The 18901-nt window shown below is 40.0% G+C and overlaps 1 protein-coding gene across 1 annotated transcript in view; it reads right to left on the reverse strand.

Annotated features, from left to right (window-relative positions):
• Positions 1-18901, reverse strand: part of LOC144660423 (uncharacterized) — a 131978-nt gene that overhangs the window by 76577 nt on the left and 36500 nt on the right. Inside the window, 36 exon segments of the mRNA XM_078521038.1 lie at positions 322-447; positions 624-740; positions 820-945; positions 1343-1468; positions 1630-1755; positions 1920-2045; positions 2359-2475; positions 2610-2735; positions 3204-3329; positions 3435-3560; positions 3917-4042; positions 4195-4320; positions 4394-4519; positions 4818-4943; positions 5075-5200; positions 5359-5475; positions 6120-6245; positions 6354-6479; positions 6818-6934; positions 7205-7330; positions 7692-7817; positions 7920-8045; positions 8649-8774; positions 9965-10090; positions 10252-10362; positions 10580-10705; positions 11128-11253; positions 12050-12154; positions 12245-12370; positions 12955-13080; positions 13566-13691; positions 13878-13991; positions 14109-14234; positions 14664-14789; positions 15346-15462; positions 15598-15723. Of these exon segments, the coding sequence (XP_078377164.1) occupies positions 322-447; positions 624-740; positions 820-945; positions 1343-1468; positions 1630-1755; positions 1920-2045; positions 2359-2475; positions 2610-2735; positions 3204-3329; positions 3435-3560; positions 3917-4042; positions 4195-4320; positions 4394-4519; positions 4818-4943; positions 5075-5200; positions 5359-5475; positions 6120-6245; positions 6354-6479; positions 6818-6934; positions 7205-7330; positions 7692-7817; positions 7920-8045; positions 8649-8774; positions 9965-10090; positions 10252-10362; positions 10580-10705; positions 11128-11253; positions 12050-12154; positions 12245-12370; positions 12955-13080; positions 13566-13691; positions 13878-13991; positions 14109-14234; positions 14664-14789; positions 15346-15462; positions 15598-15723 (4443 nt within the window).

Here is an 18901-nt window from a genome sequence, read left to right on the forward strand (position 1 = left end):
TGAAGCTGATTGGCTGGTGATCTGAAAGCACGTGCAGGTCAATCTGCAATCTTTTGGTTGGCCGATAAGAATAGAGGAATAGAGAATAGAGTTCGAGGGGCGGAAAATCGATTACCTGAGAATCATACACGCATGGAGCGCAAGGATCTGTATTGAGCTAAACATTAAGTCCAGTATATGCTTTGGCAAAAACAGCCATTTGACTCTGATTTTACGATTACGCTAGAGTGATTTTATAACGTTGAATATCTAAATATCACATTGAGTGCAAACTCTGCAAGCGTAACAGAGAAAGTTCCGTTGACAGAATCGTGATCTTACCAGCGCAGACTCTGCCATCTCCCTCGTATCCTTTAAGGCAACGGCAGATGTAGAATCCTTCAACATTTGTACACAGGGCGTTGGAGTCGCATTCGTTCGACTCAATATTCTTGCATTCATCAATGTCTACATTTAACGAAAAAGAAAAACTATTCGTTGTATATTTGGACAAGATTTGGAATTTTGCTTATTGTTTTCATAACATTCCGTTTACTATAAAGCCACATTTTTTAAAGTTAAGTAATTTACGTTTGTTTGTCAAATCGCACACCAACACAAAAACGATTAATTATTTTACCAACCGGTACAGTTGTATCCGTCGCCTTGGAAACCAGAATTGCAAACACACACGGGAAGTTCGCCAATTTCCTGACAAGCCGCGTTTGGACCACAAGACGGAGAACAGCCAGGGATTACAGCTGAAAGGTTAAAATAAAAATGATTTTGATTACTTAAATATTGGACAGTATCAATAAAACACGTAAGAGAGACATTTACCTGTGCAGTTTCTACCATCACCCTGATATCCACTAAGACAGCGACAGACATAGGATCCTTTAGTGTTGGTACACAAGGCGTTAGGGTCACAATCATTCGTTTCATTATTAGCGCACTCATCTTTATCTGAATACGAAAAAAAAGAAGAGAACGTAATCGGATCTACAATCGTGGCCAAAAGGGTTTGGGACACTCCCCTTTTCCTCACTTTTTTATGTGGAAATATTATGTTACCAACACTCTACACTTATAGAAATAGCCTTACAAAGATCGTACCCCCCACACCCCATGAACAATGTTGAAGTCCTTAAATTGTAGAAGATGTGGGACACACGTCTGACTCCTGACACCCAACATTGCCCGGGGGAGGGGGAGTAATTAGGACTGCTGTTTTCGTGGAAAGACGACAGTGTCCCAAACGTTTTGGCCAGGATTGTATCTCAGATGGCTTATAGCTTTTGAACTTAAAGTAACAAGGAAACTCTACTCACAAAGCGTGTTATACTTAAGAAAGGATCTTTACCTGTACACGTCCTTCCGTCTCCTTCGTATCCTACAAGGCAGCGGCAGACATAGGATTCTTCAGTGTTGGTACACAGGGCGTTGGAGTCACACTCATTTGTCTCAGCATTGGAGCATTCATCAATGTCTTCATGAAAGAGAGAAAAATATTGCTATATAGGAGCAAGCGTTGTCTATCATTAGCGATTCTACTCTATTATTGTCTGTAACAGTAACGATATAAGGCAGATGTCCCTCACAGAAGTTGTTTGGAGAACTGCTAGAGAGGATGAAAAGTCAGTGATTTACCTGTGCAGTTTCTACCATCTCCAGTATACCCCCTTTTACAGCGACAGACATAGGATCCTTCAGTGTTGGTACAAATGGCGTTCAGGTCGCATTCGTTTGTGTCAACACTTTCACACTCGTCCACATCTGGCAAAAAGAACGAATGATAAATTCTTGTTTTAACTGGTTTTTGGTTTGGCCTTATGACGGCCTTTCCCAGTTTACGTCAATGGAGCATTACCTTCCGAATCAGAGTTTTTATTAATCAAAGGATTTATAGAAAAAAAAAGGACAACAAGAAGATATTTTACCTGTGCAGTTTTTACCGTCGCCAGCATATCCTCTCTTACAGCGACAAACATATGATCCTTCTGTGTTAGTACACACGGCGTTTGGGTCACATTCGTTTGTTTCAGGACTTGCACACTCGTCGATATCTGCAAAATAAAGTGAGCTGTTGTGGCTATCACTTACATTTAACTGTTCGCACAAAGTACTTACCTCACTTCAGTTGTGCTAAACGTTTCTAACTAATAACGTATACAGTTAACTCTCTCTTAACGGGCACCTCTATAAGAAGGACACCTGGTGTTGGTCCCCTTCCTGCTGTTTTTCAGTCATTAAACTCCCTATAAGACGGATACCTTTCTCAGAAGGACAGCTGGACCCGTTCCCGACGGTGTCCGTTTTAAGAGAAGTGACTGTAAAAGGGAACTGTAGGAGTCTGCTTTCGAAAGTTGCATCACCTACCTGTGCAATTCTGTCCGTCTCCTTGGAAACCAGGATTGCAAACACATACAGGAAGATCACCTTCTTCCTCACAAAACGCGTTTTTGCCACAAGAAGGAGAACAACCAGAGATGATGGCTAGAGAAAAAACAAATATCTACATGTAAACGATAGATAATTAAAATTACTGCAATACAATAACTACTGCAGCACTTACACTCCGCCGGGTGTGTTTGTGCATAACAAAGCTCTGATAGAAACAAAATGCATACCTGTACAGTTTCGACCATCGCCCTCATAACCTCGAACACAACGGCAGACATAGGACCCATCGGTGTTTGTACACAGAGCGTTAGTATCACATTCATTTTCCCCAGCACTCGCGCATTCGTCAGTATCTGTGTTGATAAAGTATTTATACTGATATTGTTTAGCTTCCAAGAAATAAAATTAATATCACTGTTAAATACGCAACAACTGGATTTGAACAGTCGCGCTTTCAGCTCACATCCCATGAGAAATGATGCGCAAAGTAAACGGTGAAAATAACATTCGCTTGCTTCAATACTTGCACATACGTTAACATCTTGTAAAGAACGAATGACAAAATCATGTTGTATACCTGCTTTGAGGTAAGCCCTATGACAGCCATGCCCACCTAACGTAAAAGTAGTATTGCCCTCTAAATGAGAGGCTTTTTGAAATCGGAGGTTTGTTGGAAATAAAGGAGGACACAACACAAAGATATTTTACCTATGCATATAGTTAATTATAATGACCACAACACAATAACTACTACGATATGTGCACTCGGCAAGTTGCCTTTATTCAAAACAAAACTATAGAGGAAATAAACTAAGAAATACCTGTACAATTTCTGCCATTTCCCTCGTAGCCTCGAATGCAGCGGCAGATATAGGATCCATCAGTGTTGGTACACAGAGCGTTGGAATCACATTCATTTGCTACACTTGTTGCACATTCGTCAGTATCTAAGTTTTCAAACCATCATTTATATTAATTAACTTCCAAAGATTCATAATTCAGGTGTCTCCTGTATGCAAAATTTTCTACTCTCACCTCGCATAAAAAATTACCTGTGCAGTTTTTGCCGTCTCCGACATATCCTTTTTTACAGCGACAAACATACGATCCATCCGTGTTAGTACACACTGCGTTTGAATTACACTCGGTTTCTTCTGGACTCGCACACTCGTCAGCATCTGCATAAAAGTCACAGATGAGTTGTTGTCGACATTATTATTACATTGTGCCGAAACAAATTGTCCCCAATTTGCTACGATTCGACTACTTATTGACGCCTTTGACTCTTACAGCCCTAGGCTCGAGACATTATTTTTCACTATTCGTTTTCATGCATTTGCCATGTGGACATTAACTAAAGGCAATATGTGTTATGATAATTTCTTTGCTTTCGTCCTTTGTTTGCTAAAGAGTTTACTGATACTTCTTGAACATATAAGAAGGGATTATGTCGAGCTTTCTTGAGGCGTAAGGAGTTGAGCTTCATCATCCACCAGTAGAAAAAAAATATTCTCGATGCAGAAAACTTAGATACCTGTACAATTTCTACCATCACCCTCGTATCCTCTTTGACAGCGACAGATGTAGGATCCTTCAGTGTTGGTACACAGAGCGTTAGGGTCACAATCGTTCGTCTTATTACTGGTACATTCATCGAGATCTACAGTGAGAAATACAGTGAAAATATTTTTTTACGAGCCGTCGAGCCAATAATACCCAGTAAGCCAAGTTAGATCGGGCCCAGAACAACTTAAAACTGTGTGAGCAGCTCTCAGCTTGTCTATACGCGGTATATTTTGGATTCCATTTTACCTGTGCAGTTTTTGCCGTCTCCTTCAAAGCCCCGGATGCAGCGACAGCTGTAAGATCCTTCAGTATTGGTACACCAGGAGTTGGGATCACAATTGTTCGTTTCAACACTTCCGCACTCGTCGATATCTGTGTATTGGAGGAAATAAAGTTGAGATATTCTTTGAAATAAACACCTTTTTGAAGACCAGTTACACTATACCTGTGCAATTCCGACCACTTCCTGTATATCCACTAAGACAGCGACAAACATACGATCCTTCAGTGTTGGTACACATGGCGTTGGAATCACATTCGTTTGTCTCAGGGCTAGCACATTCGTCAATATCTGGATAGTATGGGTGAGAAAAAAAAAAAAACAGTTATTATTTTTATCATTTAGAAAAATATCCTAAGTCAACGTTTAAATTTCTTATATCTCCCCGCAATCGTAACTTCAAAAGTAAGAGAATCTAGCGTCTTGTTTACTTTTTCAAGGGATGGTCGTAAAACAAGCAAGCAAGCACATGCAGGGAGTCCGCCTTCTTCTTTGTAAAACCCATTTGGACTACACGATGGCAAATAACCAAGTATGACGGTTTTATTCTTTACACAGAATATTTTGGACGCTAGCCATAACATTTCACCTGTGCAGTTTCTTCCATCACCATCATATCCTGTCAGGCAGCTACAATTGTAGGATCCCTCGGTGTTGTTACACAAGGCATTAGCACCACACTCGTTTGTTTCAGCGCTGGCACACTCGTCTTTATCTAAGTTCATAAGAAAAAAACCCGTTAAGTTGTCTCTCATATCTTCGTTACTTAAATTTGTAAAAGCTGCTGAAATTGTTTCGGTTTATCTTCCTTTATGTGATTTGCTATGACTGCCTGCATTAGTCTACCTGTGCAAAATCGACCGTCGCCCTCATAACCCCTCACACAGCGACAGATATAGGATCCTTCAGTGTTGGTGCACAGGGCATTAGAATCGCAGTCATTTTCTTCCTCGTCGGCACATTCATCAATGTCTAAAATGAACATGACAAAAAAAGCATAATAAGTTAAAAATTATGGCGTAAATCTTGCTATTGATCATCAGTGCCACTTTAATTTTGAGCGGCATCTAAATTATATATATGTGGTATAATTGAATGCTGAAGAGCTGGCGTTGGGTGTAATAGTTTACCTGTGCAATTGTCTTCACCAGTAAAACCATCCACGCACGCACACTCAGCAAGTCCACTGCTGTTCTGACAAACTGCGTTTCTTCCACATGGTGGATCGCAAACTAACGCTTCAGTTGCTGAAAACGAAAAGGTTTAGATAAAATATCACCTCATCACTACACGACTGTTTATCACTTCCATTCATATGTTGTTAACATCACGACAAAGAAACCTTTTTTTTTTCGTTTGCCGTACTTATACAGTTTATACCATCTCCCTGACCTCCTTTGAGATATTGACAGATGTAAGATCTCATGGGTTCGATTCCCGTCGGGGACTCAGATTCTCAGAGTCATTTTTGAACAATTCATCTTCATGAATTATCAACGAGCTTAAAATTTACCATCTTTTGGACATTGCTGATCCTAGCAATATGCAGGACGCATATCACATATCAACCTAGTAAATGGCCCAGCTCACAACGAGTCTTTCGTAGGTCAGTTGGTTTGACGCCCAACCGGTATCTGGGAGGCCATGGTTTCGATACTCTTCGGGGACTCAGATTTTTTCTTTGCCCCATGCTCGTCTCACTGTTAAACAATTCATCTTTATTAAGTTCCCTCAATGTTAGTGCAAAGGGCATTAGGATCACTACCGTTTGTTTCGAAATTAGTTAGTTCATCTTCCCATGGAGTGTATTAACATTAACATGAAAATCGGTACTTTAAAATAATTCCTTTACCCATATAAAGAGTCTTCACTTATCCCTATAAAGCTTTACCTGTACAATTTCTCCCGTCACCACTGTACCCTTTCAGACAGCGACAAACATATGACCCCTCAGTGTTGGTACATAAGGCATTCGAGTCACAATCGTTTGTTTCAGGACTTGCACATTCATCAATATCTGCAGTGGAAAATAAAAACAACTTAGTAAAATCAAATTCAAATTGTTATTTTAAGAGCAATGTTAATGAAACTTTAGGCAATGTGACAGTTTAAAAACTATCTTTACCAGTGCATGTTCTGCCGTCTCCTGTGTAACCTCCAATACAGCGACAGATGAAGGATCCTTCAGTGTTGGTACACAGTGCGTTGGGGTCACAGTCATTTTCGTATTCATTAGCACATTCATCAATGTCTAGAAACAAGGAAAGCGATGATCAAATAAAAACAATGGGGCGTAACGTAACTTTTAATTGGTCATGCTAAAGATGTGTGTTACGAACCAATTAATTGACCAGCTCCGAGTTGGCATATTATTATTTTGGTTAGAGCGCTGCACCGGTATCACAGAGGTCAGGGTTCGAGTCACGGCAAGCCTGATATTTTCGGGCTTTCTTTTTACAACTGCTTAAGTTGTGTTCATACCTGCGAGGATCTTCTGTTCATTTATGAAGATGTGTGTGTTTTAAGAGTCGTCCAAGTTGTTAGCGGTTAGTGTCTTAAGGCGTGGATGAGATCAGTTTGTGCATGTACCTGTGCAGTTTCCTGCGCCAGTAAAGCCACTCAAGCATATGCAGTCAGGAGCTAGGCTGCTATTCTGACACACTGCGTTTATACCACACGGTGGATCACAAACGACCACTTCAGTTGCTGAAAATAAAAAAACCATGACAGGTCAAAATACATTAGAATGTCTTGTGACAGATCTTAGATTTGTGTTGAAAAAAAGTAAGGCTAAACAGCCAAAAGTTATCGACTTCCCTCTTTCTAGCAAGAAAGAGCCATCTTCACTAGTCTACGCCCTCTCTCCTGTATTGAAGACTTTGGAATTCCTTCTGATGAAAACGAGTTGATGTGTTTGTTAAAGTCATTGCTTATTTAAAACAGCTTAACTTCCCCTCGGAAAACTTTTATGAGTACCTGTGCAGTTTTTGCCATCTCCTTCATAACCTTTAAAGCAGCGGCAGATGTAAGATCCTTCAGTGTTGGTACACAAAGCGTTGGGATCACACTCGTTTGTTTCATCATTTGCGCATTCATCAACATCTAAATCGTTAACAAAAATTACAATTTAGTGCATCCTTCATATTCTACATGACCCCTCCCACCCCCTTCCCCCCACCCCCGCCGTCTCTTCTTATGTCCAGCTGATGCAGCGTGGTATCGACACACCAGTGTTATAGCTAAGTGCTGCCCTTTTCGTTTAATATCTCAAAATGGCACCTGGCCTACCTCTATTCAAGTTCGCCAACAACTAAAGACACATGAACACCACGTTCTTGACCTTAAACGTTCTTGTCGATTGCATTCAGCTGCAGACAACTGCTTTCCACAATCACTGGTCCCTCTTGTCCCTACCTCGCTAGGGAAGCTAAAAAATATAAAGTCACACAGATCAAAACTTTACCTGAACAGTTTCTTCCATCTCCGGTATACCCTCTTAGGCAGCGGCAAACATAAGAGCCCTCGGTGTTTGTACACAAGGAGTTCGAGTCACAATCATTTGTTTCAGGACTTGCACATTCATCGACATCTGTGACGAACAAAGAACGTATTACTTGTTACCAATTTTATTTAAACGGTTACACTTGAACTCTAACAGCCTTATGAGCCGAACTGAAAGATAAAGCTTTACCTGTACAAGCCGTACCATCTCCTTCGTAACCTCGAATACAGCGACAGACGTATGACCCTTCAGTGTTGGTACATAGGGCGTTGGGATCACACTCGTTTGTTTCGGGGCTTGCACATTCGTCAACATCTGAAATAGTACGTAATACTTTTAACATTATTGTCAAGTATTTTTTTTTTACCATGATCTGGGTAACATTTTTTATTTCAAGATAGTTATTTGCGGGGACGATGGCTTAGGACAGATGATAGTTGGCAAGTAAAAACATCCTTCTTGACGGGCTTTATAAACCATTGTAAAATTCATTAATTATTCATGAGGGTGCAAACCAATCCCAGCACACTATTCAGATCACATGTACACAACTGTAAACCCCAATACAAATCAAACAATAGAATTACCTTTTGATACAGACTCCTGCTCAGCTAATTCGTATTCATTAACTTTTGATACAGATCTCTACTGATTCGCGTAACAATACTTTGCATTCAATTTATTGTTTTCATTTCACAAGTAGAATAAAATAATCGCGTCCGATCTGTATGGGCGTTTACAATGGCTCGCCTATCGGCTCGCCATTGTAACCGCCCATACAGATCTACCGCTCATATTTTATCTACTACTTAAATGGTGTCTTCCCGTTTTCAATTGACAGGAACGTAGTTGAGAATATGCCCAACTTTTCTTCCTAATTTGTGCCTTGAAGTTTAATTATATAACAGTAAACTGAACCTGTGCAGTTTTGGCCATCTTCCTGATAGCCTCGAATACAGCGGCAGATATAAGATCCCTCAGTGTTGGTACACAGAGCATTTGGGTCACATCCGTTTCCTTCGGAATTCTCGCACTCATCAAGATCTATAGAGGATTAAACGCCGTTTAAACAATACGTTTTCTCCAGTTAAATCATCCTCGGAGACCCAGGGGCAGTTAGTGGGGGCGACGGGCAGCTTATCGGGACAACGGGATTTTCGGGCGAAAGTTTACAACATAGAGCGTAACAGCCCCTGGGCACTTTGTCTTACCGAACCAGTTCCAGAAGCGTTTGAACTCCTTTCCCTTGATTGGCCACAAAAATATTTTTGTGGCCAATCAGCGAGGTTGACCAGAAGAGCGACTCTGACGTCTTCTTACACGAAGTTGTTTTCCTCATAGACTCGTCGTTGTTGTTAAGCCCGTCCATCGGATGATACTACGTGGGTCTCAGATAAAAAAGCAAAACAAAAACAAAACAACGAGGTCTGGGAATATGTTAAATGTAGCATAGCGCAAGGAAACCAAAAGTTTTTAAAGCTATACGCGAGCACCTCTTGTTTATAAGTTTTGTTTTTGTTATTTAAATATCCAACAAATTAAACAAAAACCCTTTGTTTTAACTGTCAAGCTGGCAACAAAATAACAATAGGTGACGACAGCGATATCTTCGCTAACGCGTGGCCCGTGCAGCGAAGTATCCACACCGTGGCAAGTTCCAGAAGTCGAGCAACGACCGAGAAAAATAAGAATTGTTGTTTACTTGAATAACTATTAAAAAGCGCGCAACTAACAGTGTAGAACTGGCAGTCGTCTAAGGCTTATTTTTTTTATGAGACTCTCCATGTAATAGCATCCGATTGATGGGCAGAGCATCCACGACGAGTCTATGAGGAAAACAACTTCGTGTAAGAAGACATCAGAGTCTCCTGGCCGGTCCTCGTCGCTGATTGGCCACAAAAATATTTTTGTGGCCAATCAGGAGGAAGGAGTTCAAACGCTTCTGGAACTGGTTCGGTAAGACAAAGTGCCCAGGGGCTGTTACGCTCTATGTTGTAAACTTTCGCCCGAAAATCCCGATAAGCTGCACGTCGCCCCCACTAACTGCCCCTGGGTATCCGAGGATGCAGTTAAATAAACATGACACAATAAAAGTAGGCGTTAAGAATTTGTTTAGAATATTATTGTGCACTTTGGTCATTTATTTCCAATGTCTGTAATTACCTGTCGCGTTCCCATTTATTTCTGCGTCTAATGAGTACAAAGAAAGACAACACACTTAATAGAAAACATACCTGTACAACTTTTTCCATCACCATTAAATCCTTTGCGACAGCGACAAACATAAGATCCTTCAGTGTTGGTACACAGAGCGTTGGGGTCACATTCGTTTTCCTCTTCACTTGCACACTCATCGATGTCTGAAGAAAGTACAAAAATTAATGATAGCAATACCAGTCTTTATTATTAATATTAGAGAGCGTAGGTCAAGTTTACTTTTTGGACTAAAGCACATAAATTCACCTTGATAAAATGTAACGTGGGGGTGATACTAACGTAAGCTGAAGTTGTCCAACGTTACCTGTGCAATTATCTTCTCCAGTAAAACCATCTTCACAAATACATTCAGGATTTCCGCTATAATTCTGACATACTTTGTTTCCAGTACAAGAAGGATCGCATATTAACTCTTCTACAATGAAATATATATAAAAAAAATCCCACGATTAGAAATGATGTGTCATGTCAAGGAAAAATGCGCGAGTACAGGACACATGTAACAAGATGATGACGAAGATGATGATGATGATGATGATGATGACGATGATGATGATGATGATGATGATGATGATGATGATGATGATGATGATGATGAGGATGATGATGATATAGTACTATAGACATTTTACCTGTGCATGTTTTACCGTCTCCCTTAAAACCCTTTAAGCAGCGACAGACATAGGATCCTTCAGTGTTGGTACACAGAGCGTTGGCGTCACATTCGTTGCTCTCTGGACTTGCACATTCATCAACGTCTACGTATCAGGAAATAAAACTCTCTTTAGAACAGCTAGGTATTTCAAGTATCATACTGTGAACATCTGTGAACATCAACAGTACTTTGGTAATGGCAGGGTCGTAACCAGGTATATTTTTTCATCGCTGATCCCAAATTTTAGCTCTAAATCTTGATTCCTGATCCCCAAAATGTGGCAACATTTGATCCCTGATTCCATTCTGATCCCATCTGATTGGCCGATCCGGATCCCATGACTTGTGACCCGGGATCCCGGGTCCATGATCCCGATCCCGAGGCTGTGATCCCTGATCCCATATACCTGGTTACGACCCTGTAATGGTTATCTTAGCTATAGCGCCAGACAAAACAGTGACAAGATTGGTGGATCAATAACGTCGAGAACGGAATGGACAACAATAGTTGATGTTTAATAAATACCTGTACAGTTTCTTCCGTCGCCTTCGTATCCTCTCAGACAGCGACAAACATACGAGCCTTCAGTGTTGGTACACAGGGCGTTTGGATCACATTCGTTACTTGCTGGAGTTGCACACTCGTCGGCATCTATGGATTAAAATCAGATAACAGCAGAAAACCAATAAGACCTTTGGATGTATTAATTTTGTTCAGGAGAGCTTATTTAATTATTAGAGAGAATTTAAATCTTTAACTTCATTTATATACTTTTTTTGCACCATCCACAAGCATCAAATGCAAAAACAATGAGGTAAGTAGGCAGATGACACTGAACCAAAGAATCTAAAGCAAAAGACATTATGCCCTTAAGTTTTCAAATGAGCATCAAATGCCTGAAATGTCGGAAAAAAGTACAAAAGTGCACGCGACAAGACCGAAACGTGGTCTGGGTATTCACTTGAATTTTGCACATCGGCCTAAAGGAAATGTACAAGTTCCTATTTTTGCAGGTGAAGATTTTGTTTTTTTTTTTTTTCTCTCAGGAGGCCTTTTTCTGTAGCTTTACTTTTAATGTCGCATGTCTTTGAGTTTTGAAAATTCTCCTAAAATTCAGTGTGGCTAAAAGAACCCTTTTTCCACATGTTGAAGAGAAAAAAAAAAGTTCGTGTTTGTCAGGTCGCCATCTTATTATTATTCAGCACGTGCGTAGCCCTCTCTTCCCCTGCTGTCGGTCTGCGTCTTTTTTTCCACACCCCCCATTTTTTTAAAAAAAAAAAAAAAAAAAACCCCAAAAACAAGATAAACTTCACGATCAGTTGAATTAACGTAGTTATTTCCCTTACTACTCCTTTAAACTTTGAGCAAGAAAGAGCTTCCAATTGTTTGCTTTTCATTGATGTTTTACAAAAAGAAATGTATATAATTATAGTTCCGTTTAACAGACCTGTGCAGTTGTATCCGTCACCTTGAAAACCAAAACTGCACAAACATACACCTCCCTGGCAGAACGCGTTTGGACCACATGATGGAAAACAACTTGGTGCTATAGCTGAAAATAAAATACGAATTCCGTTTGCAAAATGACTTCGAAGCCGAATAAGTTCGTTCAACATCACATTAACCGAATCGTTAAAATTACCTGTGCAGTTTCTCCCGTCGCCCTTATATCCTTTCAGACAACGACAGACATAGGCTCCTTCAGTGTTGGTACACAGGGCGTTTGGATCACACTCGTTTTGGGCTTCATCGGCGCATTCGTCTTTGTCTAAAATTGCCGTAAAGATTTTTGTTTTAGTCACTTCACTACCGTATTGTCCTCCCAAAACAACAATTGAACGCTACAAATTAAATGCCTATTTCTGCCTGTCATCACAATTGAAGTCAAACTCTCAAAAACCTCGTTTGGACATGAAGACTACCATTGGACAATTTTAGTTATATTTCCTCCGAGCATGCTTACAGCAGCAAAATTTTGAGAAAACCGGATTAGGCTTTTCGGGTTTTTCATTTTTTGCTTTCTCTCTGTTGTTTTTTATATACTTATACTTGTAGTTATGTATTTTTACAACTGAAAAACCCTACAGGTATGGAGTTGTAATAAAGTATGTATTGTATTGGATGTATTCTCAAACTTTCCCGTTTCTTGGTTTTGTTGGCCTTTTAGTCGCTTCTCTGCGCGTTTTACTCCTAAAACTTCCAACTCAGCTTGATACATATGTACAACAAATTATTATTCAAGAAAAAATAAATAACCTTCTAATTTTCTTTCGGGGAAAAGAACGTAACGAATGCATAACTTAACCAGAATGTGCTTTTGAGGAATAATATATAACAGTGATTCAAGTCAACCTGTGCAGTTCTGACCATCCCCTTCATAGCCTTGAATACAGCGGCAGATGTACGATCCTTCAAGGTTGGTACACAGAGCGTTAGGGTCACAATCATTTCCTTCGGAATTCTCACACTCGTCTAGATCTACAAAGGGTAAACACATTGTTTCTCACTTGAAAGCATTGTGTTCCAATTTTCGTTGCCCCTTAATCAATTGTACATGACATAATGAATAAATGATGTGGGTTCTTAAAAACGCATTTACAAAGCTCAATGCGCTTCACAATTAGAATTATGAGATGAGACCGGACATCAGCAGATCAGGCGCATGTGGCAGCCGCTATATATCCATTCAAGTGTTTGATCTCACCCAAACACCCAACCCATAGATACATGTGAATAGAACAAGCAAGAACACTGACCAAAACACCGGGAACTTCGTGCCCTACTGAAATTAGACGCTTTACTTAGAATCTTATTGTATATATCTATTGCAATTGCAAAACATGTGGCGTTTTTTTGGTAATTTTGTAACGCCCAACATTTATCTTCAATTACCTGCTCCGTTCCTATTCTTTTTGCCCCTGATATACGTGCAAGGGTAAGACACGCAGCATAAAAAGAATTACCTGTACAACTTTTTCCGTCGCCCTGATATCCTCTCAAACAGCGACATACATATGATCCTTCAGTGTTGGTACACAGAGCGTTAGGGTCACATTCGTTTTCATCTTCACTTCCACACTCATCGAAGTCTGAAGAAAGTACCAGATAACAGCAATACCAGTAAGAAATTAAGGATGGAGTCTTAACCAGTGATAATAAGCGCGAGATGAGTTTACTTTTATAGCGTTTCAACGCATTTTAAACTGGATTGAGTTTCGATTACTTAAGTTAAATGGTTTTTACTATTATTCCCTTAAAAACCTAATCCTGCATACCTGTGCAATTGTCTTCACCCATAAAACCGTCTGCACAAACACACTCAGGAATTCCAGTATAATTCTGACAAACTTTGTTACGGCCAGTACAAGGAGGATCGCATATAGACTCTTCTATAGTTGGAATTGAAAAAATTATAAAACACATGTAGAAATTAGGTGCATGTCAAGGTTAAATGCGCAAGTACAAAATACAAGTGACGAAGTAAAATACTAAATACATCATTTTACCTGTGCATGCTTTACCATCTCCCTTAAAGCCTTTCAAGCAGCGACAGACATATGATCCTTCAGTGTTGGTACACAAGGCGTTGGGGTGACAATCGTTTGTCTCATTACTGGAACATTCATCTACGTCTATGTACCAGGAAACAAAAGTTACTTCAGAATAGTTGAGAAAAGGAAGCAGCGTGGCCGAGTGGTTAGAGCGCTGGATTTGAAATCCAGAGATCGTGGCTTTAAATCCCGTCCTGATCACTAACATATCGTGTAGCTGGTGTTGTTCTCGGTAGAGTTCCGAGTTCCACCTCTCAGCTACGTTTTTTTTATAGGGAAATGGTCTGCCTCCCGCCATTCGGGATTTTTTAACAATGTTATATATTTATTTTCAATATCTGTTATAGTATTTGGTTACATAAGCACTGAAAAAGCCCAATCAGGGGAATGGTTTACTATTTAGCATTGGTTAATCTAGTGCAAGACAAAGTTCAAACAGCGCTGACAAGAGAGGAGGATAAACAACGTAGAGAATGGAATGGACAACAACAGTTGATTATCAGTAGATACCTGTGCAGTTTCTTCCGTCGCCTTCATATCCTCTCAGGCAGCGGCAGACATAGGACCCTTCAGTGTTGGTGCACAAGGCGTTTGGATCACACTCGTTTTGGTCTTCATCGGTACATTCGTCGATGTCTAAAAAAATTAGCAAAACACTTAAATGAGGTGCAAACCAAGCAAATGCGAGACATGCCTACAGAAAGCCACTGTTTAAACATGAAACATCTTTCTCCACAGATAACACTTTCGGCTTGCCGATCGAATATATCCTAGCAGTACGCAGGACGCGTGTCACATATAAATTCAGTAAATGACCTAACTTCCCAGAAGTCTCCCTGCAGCTCAGCTGTTAAAGCATCCGACCGGTGTGCGAAAGATCACGGGGTCGACTCCGGTCGTAGATTCAGATTTAGCTTAACGTCTAAATTAACGCAATGTTTACAAGACGATTCTGTAAAATTGTTAGTAGTAGCGAACAGTGACTTTGTAAGAGAACAGAAAGAAAACTACTCTTGCAATTGCAGCTTTTTCCTTCCGAGGTCCTCTAAACGACAAATATAGGAAATTTCACGCTGGTCAAGAGGGCGTTGACATCGCGTTCGGCTTCGTTATGTCTAAAACATTTCAAATAAATGCAAAGAATATATGGTATTATAAGTATTGAACTAAGTATTGATGTACTTCAACATACCTTCGCAAATATCTTCACCCGTGAAACCGTCAGCACACGCACATTCGGGATCTCCGCTAAAATTCTGACAAACTTTGTTTCCAGTACAAGGAGGGTCACAAACAAGTTCTGCAATGGCTGAAAACAGAAAAAAAAAAAAAACGAATTGAAGTAAATAGATTATTTAACGTATGCCTGAATTGTATTGGCAAGGCAAAGATATACACGTACAAATGTAAAGGCCGTGGCGATAGAAAGACCACCATATTTTACCTGTACACGTTTTACCATCTCCCTTAAAGCCCTTGAAGCAGCGACAGACATAAGATCCTTCAGTGTTGGTACACAGGGCGTTGGAGTCGCAGTCGTTATTTTCAAGACTTGTACATTCATCAGTGTCTACGTAAAACAATCGACAGTAAGATATTTTCTTATGAATCTTTAATTATGATTCATTAATCATTTTGACTCGATTGAAGCAAACAGTCAGTTGCTAAAAATACGAGCCTGATGAAACTGGAGGATAATGTTAACGTACAGGCAAAGAAAATGGTTGTTTACGACCAATATTATGGATATTGGTGTATTGAGGATGAAAACAACATCGCATTACTTTATCCCGTACCAACCTGTGCAGTTGTATCCGTCACCTTGGTAACCAACGTTACAGATACATGAAGGGGTTCCAATGTCGTCTTGACATGAAGCGTCTGGTCCACAAGATGGAGAACAGCCAGGGGCGACGGCTAAAAGAAAAGAGGTAATGAAAACGAACTTATAACCTATATTAGCATAGTCCAGTCCCTGAACTCTTCCTTTAGCGCGCCCTTTATAGGGGTTGAATCCAGGCGTGCGAAGGGAGAGTCCAGAATAACTGCATCGCAGCCAGAAGAACCAATCAGAAGCGAGGAGTGTGGCGTCACCTGCTGAGACGAGCGCGCTATGTTAAAAATGCTCGCCGAATGACGAATCTACTACGCGACCAAGCGCGCGAATAAATACAAGAAAAAATGTGCTAAATTGCATCCAAACCAATTCTAAAAACAGCTACAAAATAATAGGAATAGTTGACGGATAGCGATTTGTTTTTTGTCGTTAGCTTTTAGTAGACACTGGCTTGCAAGCTAGGCTTTTTAAAAGCTATTCCGGTGATCCTGCTTTAGTACACGCTCACCTACTTGAACTCGTCATCTGTGCGCACGCATTTTAAAATTTCTGCCAAATATGGGAAAAATCGGCGCACACGCATACAAGTTATCCTGACTCACTCTTTGCGCGCCTAGGTTCAACCCCTATAAAGGGGCCCGCGGGAGAGAAATGTTCAGGGACTAGACTAATATTAGTAAGGACATGAAGGCCTAATAATAATTCTTACCTGTACAGTTTCTGCCGTCACCCTCAAAACCTTTAATGCAGCGACAAACAAAAGACCCTTCAGTGTTAGTACACAAGGCGTTGGGGTCACATTCGTTTGCTTCAAGGCTTGCACATTCATCAAGATCTGGATTTGGAAAGTACATATCATAGTAAATATTAGAAAAAAGAATATTAAAACGACTCCTAAATGGTAAAGAACGAGTTATTTTACCTGTGCAGTTTTTACCATCTCCAGTATATCCCCTTTTACAGCGACAAACATAAGATCCTTCAGTATTGGTGCACAGGGCATTTGCATCACATTCGTTCTCGTCTTCACTTGCACACTCATTGATATCTAAACAAATTATCAAATAGATAACCGCAAGAAATAAGGATATAGCCTTTACGACCCTCCTAAACAGTACGTGAAGAAGACATTCACGCACTGACGAAAGGTCGGCTTATCTATTTTTATTTTATGCTTTAGCCCCTCGCCTACCACAAGGCCATTAACTGAAACCCGATTTAAGGCGAATTTACAACTGTCTTTCGGTATACCCTTTTAAACAATAAAATTCCGGTAGTCCAATTTACCTGTGCAATTGTCTTCACCAGTGAAACCGTCAGCGCAGGCACAATCAGGAACTCCAGTATAATTCTGACAAACTTTGTTTCCAGTACAAGGGGGGTCACAAACAAATTCCGCAATGGCTGAAAACAGAAAGACACAACATTCAACAAAACGTGATGTGTGAAGAATAAAATACTTAAGGATTGGTCTACGTTTGTACTAAAGAAAGTAATAAAATATATACAACATAAATAAGACTAAACAAAGTAAAACAGGTTGTATTAATTACCTGTACAGTTTTTACCATCTCCCTCAAAACCTTTGAAGCAGCGACAGACATATGAGCCATCTGTGTTGGTACATAGTGCATTTAGGTCGCATTCGTTCGTTTCAGGATTTGCACATTCGTCAGTGTCTGAGGGGGAGAAGCATATTTGGGGTTGATTGTAACGACGTTTATAACGGATAAACCAATTAAAGTTGAGAGGCATATCATTTGCATATATGTTAAAAGAAAATATATAATTATTGTCATATTATTCCTCGAATTAACGAGCACTGATTCTTACTGAGTCGAAGCTTTACCTGTGCAGTTCCTGCCATCTCCCTTCGTAACCTCGAATACAGCGACATATATAGGATCCTTGAGTGTTGGTGCACAGAGCGTTTGGAGTCACATTTATTACTCTCGGAAATCTTGCACTCGTCGAGATCTAATTGTAATTAAAGAAGCAGTATCATGAGCGTGATGTAGAACTATTTACTTCGGTGGAAATCCCTAACAACAATGGTCTATTTTTGTTAAAAACCACCAAGAGGGTGCACTGAAGCTATTAAATGGGAGTTGTCATGAGTTACACATGTACGATTGGTTTTGATTTCAAATTTAAAAAGACGTGCAGACTTTTTCGAATTCTGCCTTTGTGTCTTGCAAAAATCGTAAAAACCTTATTACAATTCGCTCTCCCTTCAAAAGTTCACGTAATATCTTCTAGTAGGTTTTTTAGGCAAATTTCGTGCATAAACTAAAGGTACTCAGTCATAACTAGTCATAGTGATTGTCTAAAAAACAGTAAAACCCTCCTGATAAAACCCATTTGAACATAACTGAGTTCTCGCGGTCGGTTTGATTCTTTCTTTCACAAGTTTATGTTTTCTTTAATCACTATTGATCAATGTTATACAAATCATTATTATAATTCTTTAGAATTTCTAACAGCCTTTTGTTTAGGCTATGCTGTCTATTTATGATATTCACCTGAAAACTTCAAAAACATAAATTCACAATGTAATGGTAAAATAACAAACACGTTTGTCTCTCATACGAACCTGTGCAATTGTATCCGTCACCTTGGTAACCAGAGTTACAGACACATGTAGGAGCTCGAGGTCCAACACCCTTTTGGCAAAAAGCATTTGGACCGCACGATGGTATACAGCCGAGAGAAACAGCTGAAAGAAAAAGCCGTTATTAAAATGAACCGGTAACTTAAACTAAAGAAATGTAAACAGATTTCAGCTTTTACCTGAGCAGTTTCTCCCATCGCCCTGGAAACCTTTTAGACATCGACAGATATAGGATCCTTCTGTGTTGGTACATAGGGCGTTGCGGTCGCATTCATTCGAAGCGGTTGTACATTCGTCAAG

This window comes from Oculina patagonica, chromosome 7 (assembly GCF_052425735.1).
Source record: "Oculina patagonica isolate OP01 chromosome 7, crgOcupat, whole genome shotgun sequence".
Lineage (NCBI taxonomy): Eukaryota > Metazoa > Cnidaria > Anthozoa > Scleractinia > Oculinidae > Oculina > Oculina patagonica.